General features: G+C 38.1%; 1 protein-coding gene across 1 annotated transcript; it reads right to left on the bottom strand.

Moving 5' to 3' along the window:
• Window positions 1-249: 249 nt before the first annotated feature.
• On the bottom strand, window positions 250-15,497 carry LOC146509382 (matrix metalloproteinase-18). The gene is made up of 10 exons (XM_085174879.1): window positions 11,191-15,497; window positions 6,860-7,125; window positions 6,307-6,455; window positions 6,069-6,194; window positions 5,715-5,876; window positions 4,161-4,290; window positions 3,903-4,039; window positions 3,626-3,785; window positions 866-966; window positions 250-485 (listed from the first exon to the last, which is right to left on the bottom strand). Exons 1-10 carry the CDS (start codon window positions 11,320-11,322, stop codon window positions 346-348), a joined length of 1,503 nt encoding a protein of 500 aa, XP_085031005.1. The 5' UTR covers window positions 11,323-15,497; the 3' UTR covers window positions 250-345.
• Window positions 15,498-16,927: the final 1,430 nt, after the last annotated feature.

Here is a 16,927-nt window from a genome sequence, read left to right as displayed (position 1 = left end):
ATGTTTTTTAATCAGGAGAATTACAATTTTTCTTTGCTAAGTAAAAAATAAATCACTGATGGAACGACACGAGCTTAAAATAAATGTTACGTTTGGCTGAATAGCTCTATATCACATGTTGATGTTTGTATAGAGAGATTTAAACTTAAAATTAGCAGCAAAATAAGATTAAAACACACATTTCAAATCACGAAAACTGTACAAATTCCAATATTACATCACTGTATTACACACTGAGGTAAGACTAACCACTTCCCTATTTTATACATTGTGGTCATTACTGGACGTAAAAGTTTGTGTATGCATGCACAGCACAATCAAGCTCCAGGGAAAGCATTCCTTCACTTATCTCCTCTCTGTCACTGTTTCATTGCCTTCCTTCACTTCACATTCCAGCAGCTCATTAACACGACTGATGGAGTGCACACATTTGAAGTTGGAGTCGTATTTGTAGTCCAAGTTTCCTTTGAAGAAGTGCACAGATCCTGTGGGGAAATTAATATTCATTTAGAATTTGAAACTTAAAATGTATTGTGGCAAACTGTGTTTGCTGTCTGGGGCAAGGACTGTCTGTGTACAGTGCATTTAAAAGTATTCATAATGAAAAGGTTTAAGTACCTTGGATAGTACTGCCTTGGTTATAAACCTTTATACCTTACATCTTTTTTTTTTACTCTATGTCTATATGCAAGTATTTTCCAATCACAGTTAGTGAAGATATTCTATTAATCTGAGAGTCAAACAGCAAAGGAGCAGAAAAATATCAAGTGTTAGTGTAAATGTACTGTAAATTTTGTTGGATTGAATTTCTTTTTATGAGAAATTGACATTTTAAAGGGCTCTAAAAGAAAAGTGATGTAAGTACCATCATAGAAGACAGCTGCATCTATAGGTGTTGGGATCTCTGGCCACTTCTCCTCAACAGACATTGGTGATCCCTCCATCAACCTTTGTTCCTCGTTGTACCTACATTATCACATATAATAATAAAATATAATAGTGATTTTAGAAAAGCAGAGATTTCCATGGGAAGTGTGATAAACTACATGACTAATTTACTTAAGGCACCCTTTTGATGACAAATAGTCAAGTTGGTGACAACAATTGATTCTGCAACCACTTGTACTAGAGATGTGTAATTTTGTATTACATCAAAGCGTAAGCAGGACGCCTGTCTGGTATAGACTGGTTCTCATGCAATGATGTTCTGTTTCTGTGTGAAATAATAACAGTACTCACACATAGCCATACAAAATTCTTTAAAGTAAACTTTACTTTTTTTTTTTTTACCTTTTCAACAGAAGAGGACAGTCTGGATCTCATATATCTGATTGCTCTTTCATCATCATCTACTATCAGGAACACCCATTTATGTAAGATGCCAACAGTGGAAATAGTTTCCTGTCATCTCATTGCATAAAGGTGATTCCAGTACAAGTCTTGCTACAGTCCCGATCAAAAATTTAAGACCACTTGTAAAATGGCAAAAAAAATCATACTTTGCATATTTCAGTTTAAACGTTGTTTTCAATAAATTACACGTTCAAAAAATGTTTTGTCTCACTCCCATTTCTTCTTGCTGCATGCTGAAGCTCCACTTGGAACCTTATTAAGATCCAACCATGCAAAATATGATTTTTTGCCATTTTACAAGTGGTCTTAAACTTTTGATCGTGGCTGTATATTGTTTTTAACTATTTTATGTATGGTGATCTTTCACGTTTTGAAAGATGGCTAAAATTTAATGTATATAGTAGAACTATAACACTGAGTAAAGGTTAACGTATATGAAATGTTATTTAGGATACAAAATGTGTCATAACCAGAGATGGGCAGTAACGCGTTACTGTAATCCGATTACTTTTTTCAAGTAACGAGTAAAGTAAGGGGAAAGTAACAGTAATCTAATTACCGTTTTTGCAATAGTAATCTATTGCAAAAACGGTAATTAGATTACTGTTACTTTCCCGTAGGAACGCTGCGTTACTGCGTTACTAAAACCGTGATTTTTTTGCGAGAATGTCTCATGACAGTGACGTAAGCAAGTGCGACGTTTGTGACAACAGCTGTGTGCAGATCAACAATGGATCATATATCGAGTGCAGAGAGAGTATGAGCGTGCAGCGTTTAAAGCGTGGAAGTACTGACCTTACTTTGAGTTTGATTCCATAAAAAGTGACAAAACCATTAGTGTCCGTTGTGCGTGGGAAGAAAACTTCTTTTTACAGTGAAAAAACCCCTAAACTTCCGAGCAAGCACCGAGTAGCTATGACGTAATGGGAAACTCACAGAGAAACTCGCGGATTCTTCCACTGACCGCTGCACACCTGCACCAGGGTAAACCTCCGCCTACCCCACTCCTGCTTTACAGGTGAAAATAGAGCAACAGGACCGCTAGTCTTTGACTTTATTTATTTTCTGCTGTGTTTTACTTGCATCTATTTGAAAGAGTGAGTGTAAACACACACACAAAAAAAAAAAATTATGTGCTGGAATGTGCAGAAAATAGGTTTAAATATTAAACAAATTTCTTCCAGTCAGAGAATGTTGCATATAATTTAATTTTTACTTGATGCATAAAGTTAAAAGATTAAAACTAATAAAAGAAGTTTTAAAAAGAGACTTTTCCATTTGATTACATTTTGTATGATGATTATGTAGAAAAAGTAGAATTGGGCTGAAAGATCTATCGCTTTATCACCTATTCAGGTTGTAAATCGTGTTGTTAAAAAGTAACTAAGTAACTAAGTAATTAATTACTTTTGAAAATAAGTAATCAGTAAAGTAACGGGATTACTTTTTTGGGGAAGTAATCAGTAATTAGTTACTGATTACTTTTTTCAAGTAACTTGACCAACACTGGTCATAACACATATCACAATATGATGGCTATCACATCTGAGTTAGTTATGATACAATTCATAGTATAACACATAGAAACATAGATAACACCATTACTAATGATTTATAAAGCCTTTAAATTTCAATTCGCCTACATAAGTTTCATTTGCTATGAGTAAGACATATATTAGTAATTATCCTAAGATCCATGCATAGTAATATTGAGAATCCAGATTGTGCAGATGGTTTCACATCATCCTGCCATTAATAGACACCAAAGGGAGGACAAGACTTTTTTGGTCTTTGGATATTTCAAATATAAGTAATAAAGCAGCTTTTTAAACACAGATTTCTATCTACTTATATTAGTCCAGTGTGGGCGTGACACAGATATAGATATTCTTTTGCTTTTTTCCAACTGGAGCCTTGCCTTTTAGATTCTTCAGACATGTTTACAATCTTAAACGTGAAGTCTGATAAAGACAGCTTTTTTTCAGTTCCCAAGAACGTAACATACTTTCACAGATAGCCGTTTTACTACAGCTGAGGTTTTTTCAGAGGATCTGGTAACTGATGTTTGCTGCATTGTGAAAACCTACAAATGGTTTTAAAATTCAACCAATTTTTGTTATTTGTATTTACTTCCTTGGATAGAGTGAGTGACATCAGTGTATTTGTACCGCTCTTTTTTATTTGTTCTGTGTGAGGCTCTTTATGCTGACCCCAGTAGGTGGTCAGCATAAAGACTGAAAACGGAACTAAAGAGCTTTATGATCTTACATACCTCCAACACTCGTCACCAGTGAAGAACACAGTATAGCCCTGATCTCTGAAGTGAAGAGCAGCATCTACAGATTTTATTCTGGAAGGGAAGCCCAAGGTTGAGATGCTTCTAGGGAATCCTTCCTCAAGCTTTAACTGCCTCAGCATCCAGTACTGATTACCTGAAACAAAAACACCATAATAACACATGTACACATGTATTTTAAATCTCCTGCCAGACACTAAACCGATGGTTTTGTAGATGTTTGTTTGTTTTTTACCCCTTTTTGTGTCTTTACCTTTAAAAAACACAACAACATTTCCCCACGTATTCTCATAAACGGCGTCCAAGTTGGCCGGTACAGTGTCTGGCCAAAGACTGCTAATCAAGGAGACACGCGTTTCATCAAATTCAGGATGTTTGCGCCACATAAACCTGAAAAGCAGAAAGGCTATCTCAAATGAATATTCAGTTTTTCAGTTTAGTTTTCCTGTAATCCTCGGACCAAAGAGACACACAGAGAGAATTATGTCCACGACTGCACAGATTTACATACCTGTCTTTGAAAAACAAAACTTCCTGTTGTAGTTTTGTTACTGCATCAAAGGACAAATACGGATCACATTTGGTAGGTGTTTTTGGAGGAGGCCTTTTTGAGGTCAGTGAAGTGAAATCAGGATTGACTCCTGTACACAGCAGAGAGGAATAGAAAAGGACACTTGATTACCCCTGAAAATAAAATATTGTAAATATCTTTTTTTAAAGGAACAAAGAAAACAAAGAAAAAGTAAACAAGAATAAAAAGAAAATTTCTTGAAATGTTTGTTTTACTGTTTCTGTCATATGTTTTACACCATGACGTCATTTTGCCATCATGATTTCAATCCGTTGTTCTTTAACCAAATTGTATTTAATCTTATAAGAAAACAAAATAAAACAATTGTTGTAATTGTCTAATAATGTCTAAGACTAATAACAACAATAATAATAATGAGGATTAAAAAATACTTAAACTATTGAAAAGAAACAAAATAATCTAAAATATAACATGAACGGATATTAAATAACTGATGGTGGCCAGTTTATAATGGTTTTGAGCAAATCAATATCACTGCAAGTTTTTGTTACACATAACAAGATTAAGCTTATGTGTGATTTCACTAAGGAAGATCTGTAATCACTGATCTGGCTGCTTTACTGGGTGATGAGCTTCTTTTCTGTTGTTTACATGTCTACAGCTTTCCCACACTGACAATCTCAATATTCATGTTCTTAATCTAATCCAATCATCTTCTTGCCTGCCTCCTTTGAGCCAATCAACCTCTGCTTTTAGACCCTCTTTCTTACAACCCACCTCCTCCCCATCTCCATCACAGACACATTAGCCAGACCTCCATTCAAGCCGGCGGGGTCCTGTCCTAACATCTAGTCTAATCGCCAAATATATTCATTTCTCTATTTCAATAAATTATGTTCAATTCTTCTAAATGATCTCTTGTTATTGAGTTATTCCTGGATTGGATGTTTAATGCAAAACCAGCCATAGTTCTTGTACCTGTTCTTTTTTTTTGTGACCAATATTTTATTGATTTAAAACGGGATTGGGGGGGGGGGGGTACAGACATATACAGCACAACTGTAAACTGCAGTAGCAAAGCAAACATTGGTCAGAAGGCATAGGGACAGCAAAGAAAAAACACAAGAACACAAAGTTAAAACCAATTATTGCCTCTTCCAGGAGATAACTCTGGATGAGAAGATTTCCCAAGCTTCAACAGTCGTGGGTCGAGCTTTATTTAATTTTGCTGTGGTATGTTCAAAACCAATAACACGGATAAGACATCGTCTCCAGAATGATTCCATACAAATGTCAGGACTGAACCATTGCTTCGTAATAGTCTTCTTTGCGGATGTGAATCCAGCGAACAACATTTTGCATTGTGGCTGTTCTTTTGTCATTATTATTGTTTTATGTACAAACTTTCCATTTTTAAACTTCAAAGTTATTCTGAGGCTAGCGGGCTTTGCTTAATATCTTGTAATGAAACTGCGGCTAATGGTAAGCAACGTTTCTGAGCTCAAGCATCAAAAGTATCCAGCAGCAACTCACCATACAGTTTTTGGATGTTTTTGACATCATCAAAGGAAAGCTGGGGCTCATAGTTGGGGTCAAAGTTATATGCTGGGTACATGATAGCTCCAGGATCAGATGAGTGGGACAAGCCAAGCGCATGGCCAAATTCATGGATTGCCACAGCAAACAGGTTGATACCTGGAGCAGGAGCGCACGTCATGTTAGTACTCGTGTGATGCAGGAAGGCTGTAACACTGCTGCTGCTTTCTTACAAAAAGTTCATAAGAATGCAGCTACCACATTAATTCTGTCTAGCTTCATGTTCAGAGAAAAAGTTGTGACACATGTTTTTAAATCGTTGCTTTTTGGGGGTTTTCGCCCTGGTAATACCGGTAGAATTAAAACTCCAGTCTTCATCAGAATCAAAGTGGACATCTCCACCAATGTGAAGCCCAGGCCTAAAGGCGTGAGCCAGGACTCCTCCTCTGCCATCAAAAGGTGAACTATCATTATGATCTGCAACAACACAGGGTGCTATTATTTTATTATTTAGTAAATCCTTTATGCCTCGCTTTACCATCTGCTTCATTATTATGCATGAATGAGGAGAACAGTCTTTAAAGCTTACCTCCACTATAGAAAAAGATGTCAATGTCAGCCACGGTCGTGATCCGGTTGCGAAATTTCAGAGGTGTGACGTTGGACCAAAGCTTCCATGCTCTTCTAAAGACTTTCTGAGCCTTCAGTGCTGGGATGGGGAGTTTCTTGCTAACTGTTCTAATGATAAAAATTCACCATTAAATGGATTCACCTTTACTGATGTGACATATTGAATTTGAATGCTTTTTATGCTATTTTGAGAGACTGACACTCTTAAAATTCTGAACAGTCATTCATGGTATTCAAGCACTTAGCCCTACTTCAATCTGCTGTCTCCTGCCATAACATAGCTGAAACCTGGTAGATCATTTATTACCCTGCTCTATTTTTAACCAGTACTGAGTACAAACCAGTATTGAGATTTATAACCAAAACAGCATCAGACTCATGTTTGAGGCTAACGTTCTGATCAGCCTCAGCTGTATTTTGTTAACAGCTAAGCTAGTTAGCGCTGTGAACGCTAATCTTGTGAAGTGGCATTTACCATATTGACTACAGAAATCAGTTTTATTGTTTCTAACCTGTAGCTGATGCTCTTCTTCTTCCAGCGAACTGTTTCTCCAACTTGCTCCACATCTGACAGTCCACAGCGTGGCTTCTTCATCACTGCTAGAGTCTCTTCTGTGAGCTCTCCACTTGGAAGCAAACCAAAATACCGTTGCATCTCCTGCACCTTTGTCTTCTTATCACAGGATCCGGTTGTCGAATCATCGTCTTTACTTATGCCGGTGGTCCTTTTCTGTCTTTCTGCCTTGGGCTGGTAGCCATAGAAATGCCGCAGATATTCCTGAAGAAAAATAACTGGTATTGCTAAAGTAAATCAGTTGAAATAAACATCTTTACTTTGCTGTGAAAAAGTGTTTCCCCCTTTCATCATTACCTTTTTTGCATTTTTGACACACTTAAATAACAATTCACTTAAAGTTATAACACACCTGCCCATCACGCCTTAGCTGCTGCTAGCCAGTGTTAGCAAAACTTTCTATGAAGTGGATCTGACACTGCGGCGCTCTGAAACCTTGCAAATATACTCTCATATGATGTGAGAATGTGGCGTCATTTGGTGAAGCAGACCCTTCTCAGTTGATAAACCATACACTAGGTATGATCCTTCATATGTTGAAGTTCTGTTCTCCTCCACCTTTGGGGTATTACTGTATGTGGAGTATGTGGCTAGTCTCTAACCAGATATATCCAGTCGTTAAGTGATGACGTGATGAATCCTACTTCCGGGCCTAAAATAGTCTGCGTTTAATATGGCTTTTGTGTTGTTAACATGTTTAATGTTTTGTATTTTGTTCTATTTAATCTCAAAAAGCTCCTAAAACTAGTGATGGGATTTCCGGCTCTTTTAGAGATCCGGCTCTTTCGGCTCGGCTCACTAAAAAGAGCCGGCTCTTTCGGCTCCAAACCGGCTCTTCAGGTTGTTTTGTTGCTTTAATTATTTAATCATTAACAATAATATAAAATTATGCAGAAAAGGAATTACTAATGTTTAAAAAAGTGGTTTTATTTATATATGTTTATATATGGCCCCTAGAGACAAAGCACGTACAAACTCTAAAGCATATACAAACTCCAAAAAGCACGTACAAACTCCAAAACACATTTCTAGCGTTTACTGAACTTCCAAAACAGAGCTACCCAGATCACTTAAATTACACAATTGAAAGCATGTGTGTATTGTTTGTGTATTTATAGACAAGCACTCATATTTATTCAAATAATTAAAAAAAAAAAGTTCATTTACCTGTTACTACCACACACCAAATCCGGTTGTTGATACTTCCTAGCTTGTGTAGCCACTAGGTAACAAAAACTCAACACTGCTCCCAGCATCCTGGAGCACTTCTGTTGTCTTTTGTACGTGATTCTGAGTTTGTACGTGTTTTGGAGTTTGTACGTGCTTCTGAGTTTTTACGTGTTTTGGAGTTTTTACGCGTTTTGGAGTTTGTACGTGCTTTGTCTCTAAGGGCCACCATAAATATACTTTATTTATTCTCTCCACATAAAATGTAATAAATAAATCATATAATACAAAAAACAACTATTTACATTTTAAATTTTTAACTATTTAAATTTTCAGCTTTTTCCTTTTAAACAAATTTAACGTGAAACAACACAAAACACTGCAAACCACAACACTTAACACAATTAAATATAAATTAAAATATTAAAACAAAAAGAAGATGCACATTCTCTGTCATATGGGCCTGCATGATTTCTGAATCCTTTATCATCTGCAACTGAAAATAGTGGATGATTACTATACCTTTCTAATGTGACGTTGTTGTCCCTCGCTCTCTTTCTCTCTGGCTCTGTTCCTGTGCTACTGCGAGTGTAACTAACGCCCCTCCCCCCTCTGCCCAGCGCAAAGTACAGGCCGCGCGTGCGGAGTTTAGCGGAAAAAAGGGCGAGAGAGAGGGTGAGAGAAAGAAAAAAAAAAACCCTCACGGCTCCCAATAAGGAGCCGGCTCGTGTCGTTCACTTCAAAGAGTCGGCTCTAAGAGCCATTTCGTTCGCGAACGACCCATCACTACAGCCCATGCAGCAGTATATGAATGACTAAGCTCGTATTGTGGATGGATTATCTCAGTTGGATGGATTATCCTGGCTGAAGTTTGGTCCTTTTACAGCATCCTGCCATGCGATTACATTTGTTCCTGACCACCGAGAACACTCACGTTAACTTTTATCGAGTGGAAAAAAGTTAGCTTGTTTATATTATGCTAACATAGCTGTGTCGCTAGCGGTTACGTAGCACATCATTATATACCAGCTAGCCAAACTCCAGTAACCCTACAAACGTCACTGCTGTTTAGTTTTCTGTCTTCATTTATGTTGGAAGTGATAACAGAGCTATGTTTTAATTTGTTTCCAAAACCCCGCAGTAAGGACATGCTATATTGCATTTAGATAGAAGCTAGCGAGCTAACTTCCTGCTAACTTCTAACTCCGTTAAATGTCATAAATTCCATTTTCATGGATGCCTGGATGTTAAACTCAATTGTTATACCTGGTAGAGCAGAACGCTGATCATTTTATTAAAGATGAAAGAATTTAGACAGTTTTTCAACTCTCAGTAATGCCATAGTGATCGTTTGATATATGGACCTGCAGCGCAGTTTAGGCCCAGACACGGCTAGTGACGTCAGACTTAACGACCGGATAGGATGTGATTAGGAAGAATGACGATGTCAATCATTGCCACTGTATTCAAGATGGTGGGGCAACATGGTGGCTTCCACAAACTGGTGCCCACTCCTGGAGGAGTTAATTCAGAATGTATTGCTGGTAGTTACACACTAGTCAATGAATATTTATGAGTATAACAACCTGTATTGTATTTTTAACAACTGAGTTTATCATTAAAAAACTACATTTTGTATTCACTTATTTTTTGTCTAACATCAAAATTTCTTTTGATGATCTGAAACATGTAAATATGACAAATACACAAAAAATAAGGAATGATGGCTGGGGAAATGCTTTTTTTCCATAGCACTGTATAAAGTACAAATGCTCACACATTGCCATTGTTGCTGTGGAGGAACACAAATGCGCAACCAGGCCTGAAGTAACTTTACAGTAAGAATTCCAGAAATGTTCTCAGACCTTTAATGACAGCACAGTGCAGAAACACTTTAGCACTCATGTAACTGCAAGTGTCAACATCAGACACACTCAGACTTACCTGTGTACAAGTACCTGTGTTTCATACTCTGCCTCAGTAGAATCATTGTTATTAATATTATTAAAACTCAATAGAAGGACACCAGGAGCACACATCAAATTTATCTTTAAAATTGGTAAGTAAATGGTTCATAAAAGATTTGATAAAGATGTATTTTAAAGTTTGTTTGAAAAAAAAGCATAAAACTTTCAAATGTACTTCATAAAATAGTAAAAATGCTGTTATTGAAATCAGCTTCAGCATGAACATGACTGTGTCTGGCAAGTGTTCTAACAGTGTTATTTATTCACTGCTGCTGTCTCCTGACTGCTGTGTTATCTTGCAGTCAATGTTTTCTTCAGAAGTGGTTCACAGGCATTCACAGGGCACCCTCATAAAGAATCATTATCAGTGCACCACATTTCCCCTCAGGTGAGGCATCAAAGGTGAAGAAGACAAACCAAAAATGAATTAGTTATCCAATCAAGTCACTATATCAAAGAGATTCCTAACAACTTATTATTTAAAAGAGAGAGAGAAGAGTTGGTTGGTTTAAGTCATTAAAACAATTAACTGTGTGCAATAATCTAAAACTATAATCTAATTATATATTATGAAGCCGACTCTATGCAGTTTATAAAAAAAATACTTAAATTCAAGTCCAGGCAGGACCATTTATCAATATTAACTCTTATTTTACAGTGTCTGTAATTCCAACCTAAAATGACAGTTTCTTAACGAAAAATATATAAAAAAAATATATAGTAGTGCACAGATGTACAGTATAGTATTACTTGAAAAAAGTGTTGATAGTGTAATCTGCACAAATTGTCAGTCAGGTATAACTGCATGTCCTGCCCATACAAACTGAAATTAGGTTATTGACTTTCTTCACAAAATGTCAGTTTGATAATGTTTTACTCCGTGAAATACACAGTGACCCACATACAGCAAATTCCTACAAGCAGGAACTTTTGGATCAGAGACATCATCAAAAGTGAAAGTCAATATTGCACTTGAAGTAGACAATAAAGTGGGATTCCAGATTAAACCCCTCTATGAATAAAACAACAATATCGCAGTGCAAAGACCTACAAATATAGCAGTATGCCTTCTTTTCTTTCTTTTCTTTTTTCTTTTTTGTTACAGGGATCGTATCCTTCCAAAAATGCACAATACCTCTGCAAACTCTTGGTCAGCTGCAGATGGTCCAGGAGGAGGTTTCTTTGGCAGATCTGCTATCCGGAGAGGCAAAGCCATCATTAGAGTTTGGCTGGACATCACAAGAGTCAGAAAATAAAACCAGAGCATCTTGTTTAACTGTCAAGTATCCCAGCAAGTCAGTATGTGTTTGACATGCACAGCTGCTGATATACAGTGCTGTATGCAAAGCTGTGGCCTGGGTCACATGTTAATTATGTGCTCTTGTCCCAACAAGAACAGGAAGGTGTTTCAGTACACAGTATTGTATGGTATTCCAGAAAGTTTCTTCAAAGAAACACCAGAGCCCTTATTTATAAAGCTTCTCAGGAAAGTGTAGGAAAACAGTCCTAACTGGCCCAAAATTCTTATGTATTCATTCTGCTTTTTTATCAACATTCCTGCCATAGTAGCTACTCCTATCACATCCTGCAAAATTAAAATCACAACGGATGCTACAAAGATTAAATTCAAAATTCTTTAGAATGACTCCATTAAGCATAATCTTGCTATGGTATCTGAATAACACTGTCCATGCTACGAAGAAGAACTCCTTTAGGTTCCGGAGTTGGATAAAGTTCCAGTTAAAGCTGTTCAAATTTGAGACGCTACTACTCTCATATCTGTGTAATTTGTGTATATACTGTATATTCTGTGTATTTATTATCTCACTCTTATTGCCTGTTTATGCACTGTCCTTATCTTCAACGTCATGCTGCTCTGTTGTATGTTAGCTGCCCCTTGGGGATAAATAAAGTCTTTCTGATTCTGATATCACCACACTGAATAGGTTTTACTTGACTTGCCAGAGAACCAAAGCATCATGATTGGACAATTATTATCCAGTTTTTCTTGTCCATCAAACCTTACACATATTATAATATCATTTGTGTGTTTTCTATTTGTTTAATTTATCCATTATCCATGAATTTGCATATTTGAAGCGCTATGGAACATCCATCTAATCATCGCGGTTAACCGAGAGTCAACAACTATGGCAGCTAGCCCAGAGGCATGCATTAATTATAGTGCTTACCTTTACTGAAATGTCTGCCAGTTGAAAAACAGCTATGCTGTTATCCTGCATTGCTTTTATTTTTGTGCGCATGTCTCCTTTAAATAAAGAAAATGATAATGACGTCACAAATAAGACAATAAATCAGCTGAAGTGGGAAAAAAAAAGGATGTGAATGTAAGGACATGTATAGATTATGTGTCATATTACAATTTTTGGCTAATGTTGTTGGAACGTCAAACTGACATTTTAAAAGGATTAACAATTCCGAAATAAAGTCAAATTTAAATGCACATGTCACTGTCAACGGGCGCCGACTATGCGAGAGCGTGAAACAGAGGATCCAGGTGTGGACACAGAAGGAGGCGGAGCAGACTTAGACCAAAACTGTTTTATTTAGGCCAGTAAACATGAAAAAAGGTGAACACAGGAGCGACAGCTAACCTGTAACCAGTACTGGGAAACATAAATAAGATAACTGTGACTAAACATCATAAGTGTGATAACAATGACTCGACGTGGTAACACAGACGTTCTGACAAAGACAGAATAGAACACAGACTCAATACACACAAGGGGCGTTCAGGGGAAGTGGAAACACAAGAGGAAACAGCTGACACAAATGAACATAATGACACCACAGGGGAAGTGTAAAAGTAAGCACATTCAAGAAGGGAACACTAGACTTTCAAAATAAAACAAGAAACACAGAGACGTAGGAATGGGAGCACAAATTGGACAACATTAAACACACAGGCGCGAAATACATGACAGACCACCCAGAGAAGATCAGAACAGACTTACAGAAGAGGACATAGATGGACCTAAACTAGAATAGACTCATCTAAAACCTAACTAATAATGCAACACCAGAACTACACATATATTTATAAGAAAACACAATTTACAAAAAGCTGGGTCAGACCCAGCCCCTGACAGCACAAATGTTTGAACAGTGACTCAGTGTTTGGTTGATTTTGATTGCTGTTATCCACATTCTGCTTTTGCTCTTGACGAAGGCGGTCACACTTTTCTCCTCCTCCTCTCCCTTAGCTTCCCTGCTTAGCCTCTTATGTCCTTGTCTAGTCTCGTGTTTTTGTATTACTTCTCCCTGGAACATTCTCTCACAGTCTGTTCTCTAAAACCTAAAAGAGGAATTATGGATTTGATCAACTGGTCCCTAAATGCAATTGACACCCCTTTCTCAACGAGAAGTCTGAGCTTGGGTGAGCCTGAGTGCTGAAGATATCTACCTATTCGGAACCATGGTAACAGGGTTCTGGCTAATTGGAGCTGGCTTGGCCCTGACTTATCAAATAATTAAGAAAGCGGAACCAGCTGTTCAAACCCCCACAAGGCTGCCCGCTGGGATTGAAATGATGGGAAGAGGCGTGAGTTTCTCAAAATGGGCTCATTGAGTGCAGCACGGATAAGATCTTGGAGAGGCTACGGCTGCTGTGAATACTCAGAATAACATCTCTGAGTGCAGACTGGATCACATCTTGGAGAAGCTCACTGTGGTCGTGAGTTCTCAGAATCGGCTCTTTGAGCACAAGAATGACAACATCACTGAGCGCAAGTTTGATAACATCACGGAGAAGCTCGCGGCTCTCCAACGGGAGATTGAGAGACCAGTGTTGGACTGTTAGAACTGCTTTGAAATTCATATGAGCTGTTCGCACTAAAGTAAAAAGCACCATCACTTCATGCGGCTACCCTTTCGGCGCCAGCTGCGGTCGCAAGGCTGGAGCTGAACAACAACACCCTGATAACGACTGTGTTTAGACTGTTCTTCCCATTCCATGCAAGGCCACCTGGGTTGGCTGGAAGACTGTTTACTTAGCCTAGCAGGGCGAAGGACACTGTCTCAGCTGAACTCTGGACACGCACACACATACACTTACACTGATATGCACACACTCGTCCCCCCTCCCTTTCCAAACGCCTTCGATGCTTGTTCCCTCCTGGGAACACGGCGGGTCTGAGCCCGCGCTGGAATGGTAGCGCTGGGCAGGACGGCTGCTGTGTTTGCTTCGGATTACTCCTCACCCCCCACCCGACCCTGTGGCTTGTCACGTGCTCCATAATGTTGTGCTGTGGACATTTATGTGCTTTTTTGTGCAGAGGAGTTTTTTTGTTTCCTGTTCTCATGTTGTCCTCCCAGGAGCCCAGCATGAGTAGAGGTCTCTTTTTTTCCTCTTGTACTTTCCCATTGTAGTGTATATTTCAGTGTTTTTTCTGTAACGCTACCGATCTCCGACCTGTATCCCCATGTGATGTCTGTGTTGTGTGTGTAAGGTCGGGGGGGGGGGGGGGGGGGGGGGGGGTTCCTATTTCACTGCAGGGCAACCTGCACGTGGCGAATAAAGCCTTGATTGATTGATTGATTGATGCTATTGTGTTACCACAAGATAGTGCTGGCTATGTGGATACGTTTAGAGTAATTGCTTTCTTGAGAAATTAGTGTAGTGTAGTCTGAAATGGGCGCCAAGTGTAACTTGACCTGGAGAGCTTTGCACAAGAATTCCAATGTGCATGGACTGTTGGTCCTATGCGCCAATGGCACATAAAAATCTTGAATCTTGAACTGGCAGAGATTCACAGGAGAGAAGTGATGAAAAATGTTTTGCTTCAGGTAAGCATTCAAAGGGGAAGACAGAGCAGAAATAAATTAGTCGTCTAATTCAGTTATTATACTAACTTGTTCATTTCTCAAATTTTTACTTAATTGAGTTGGGTAGTTTTCGTCAACAAAAATACGTAACTGTTCCCCTGTAATATTAGAAAATTTCCTGGCAGCTCCATTTGCTCACATTAAAGTGTTACTTCACAGTGTCTGTGACTGCAATCCAATAGTTCCTTATTGTAACTTTATGTTACAATGCTTTTAGCGATTTGCTTTTCATTTGACTTTATTTCAGTGTTCAAAGTGGAGTCTCCAGTAAGAGTTTATTATAACTGCATGTCTTCTCCCTAATTTCAGGTTTCTTGCTTTCTTGAACAATAACAGTGTGCGAGTTTGGCATGAGTCAGTCACTGCTTGCATCACACACGACTCATTTTAAAAACTGCCACTGTTGACACCAGCACGTTTCTTGCTAAATATTGTTCTTGGCCCCATAAACACTGGAAACCACGCAACACAGTATAAACACAAAGCAACAATCATCAAAGTACTTCAAAGAGTCCATACGATACTAACAACAAAATCAACAATTGTAGGGCTATGATTATTACTTTGGATCATTTAAATACATTTTGCAAGTAATTAATGTGCAGTGATGTAGTGCTGTTATTACAATGAAAGACTGCAGCAGCACTTACAATACATTACTGACAATGTTGTTATTTTACAGTGTAAAGTGTCACAGTATGATTGTTGTCACTGTAGTGTTCTTGCTTTGTTTTTTTAAACTGTAACAACATATCAGCTTTGTCAAAACTGCTTCACTATGTGCATCCCATAATTATACTACTGCCGCTGTATTCATTTTAACAGCTACACTGAATGTGAACGCAGGCCGGATGTGATTCATCACTACAGTAATCTTTGCTATGTTTGCACAATACCAGTTAAACCCTAACACAGGGATACTGGAAACCACAACACACATCCATGGGAGTCAGAACGTAAAAACTAAAAAAAATAACAATAATAGTACCATCAGTGTTTCTTCTTTTCTTATTATTTTTTATTTAAGCCCTCCTGGAAAAGTTTAAATATTATTCATGAACAGACATAGAACAACTGCACATGTATTCAGTAATAAAAAAGTGTGTCAGGTTCCTGGATGACGTCAAAGCCGGCAGACTTGATGGAGGTGCTCTCAGCTCTTTTTAGCTGTTGGGCATTTAGAGCAACTCAGGCATTCCCAACATGAGTCATCTTGGCTTGACAATGCCTCACCCAGAAGTAATCTGTGGGCTGGCCACCTGAACCGGCACCACAGCCACCATGCCAGCCAGCTTTTGAGGAGCAATTACTGAGTCAGAGGAAATGGGAAACTTGGGAAAAGTTGTAAATCACGCTCATTAGTGCTCGATTACACATCATGATGGCTCAGACATCTTCTTGCTGTCCCCACAGGCTTAAACCTCTTCTTGTTGCTCTTTGTAAATATCTGATGATTGATCCTGATTTAAAGTTAGCCCTTTGTCTAACTGATAGTATATAACATGTGTTACGAATGCATGGTGCACATTATGTTGCGCATGACTTTGATAAAGATGAACATATGGAAATAATTTATAGTTCTTTCTTTCTAACAGTATAACAGAGACTATTTAGAACTATCTGTATTTATTTAACGTTACAGATAGTTTAATATCAAAAGAGTCTTTGAAACTTGAAAGAAACAGAGAAATTATACATCCCAGCCAACAGGATACGAGTGGGAATTTTTACAGACTGCTCACTTCAGTTGAGTGGTGTTTTCGCTTCTCTGTCACCACACTAGTGGTGCCAGATGTATCTATAAAACTTAGTGGAATTCCCCTATGGGTCTTTTTACAGCTTATGATGAGGATAATATGACAGTTTCTTCAGTAACATCCCACAACCCTACTGAAAATGAGCTGACTCTAGAAGCTGTTGGCTCAATGGCTCAATATGTAGCCATACTGAGCCGACCGGGTAGGCACAGGGACCCTGACACTTATTCAGTGAAGCTGAAGTTGTAATTATGAAGCTGAGGTTATAAT

Source organism: Neolamprologus multifasciatus, chromosome 10 (genome assembly GCF_963576455.1).
Source record: "Neolamprologus multifasciatus chromosome 10, fNeoMul1.2, whole genome shotgun sequence".
NCBI lineage: Eukaryota > Metazoa > Chordata > Actinopteri > Cichliformes > Cichlidae > Neolamprologus > Neolamprologus multifasciatus.
This window is presented reverse-complemented; position numbering and strand designations above follow the sequence as displayed.

What these genes read in the sequence shown, in the direction of transcription:
- LOC146509382 (XM_085174879.1), bottom strand. Translation starts at nt 11,322, where the DNA reads ATGCTCTGGTTTTATTTTCTGACTCTTGTGATGTCCAGCCAAACTCTA. An exon ending in TGTTGTTGTGTTTTTTAAAG is followed by an intron (nt 3,786 to 3,902) that starts GTAAAGACACAA and finishes TTTTTGTTTCAG; the next exon opens with GTAATCAGTACTGGATGCTG. An exon ending in TGCAGCTGTCTTCTATGATG is followed by an intron (nt 486 to 865) that starts GTACTTACATCA and finishes ATTTCCCCACAG; the next exon opens with GATCTGTGCACTTCTTCAAA.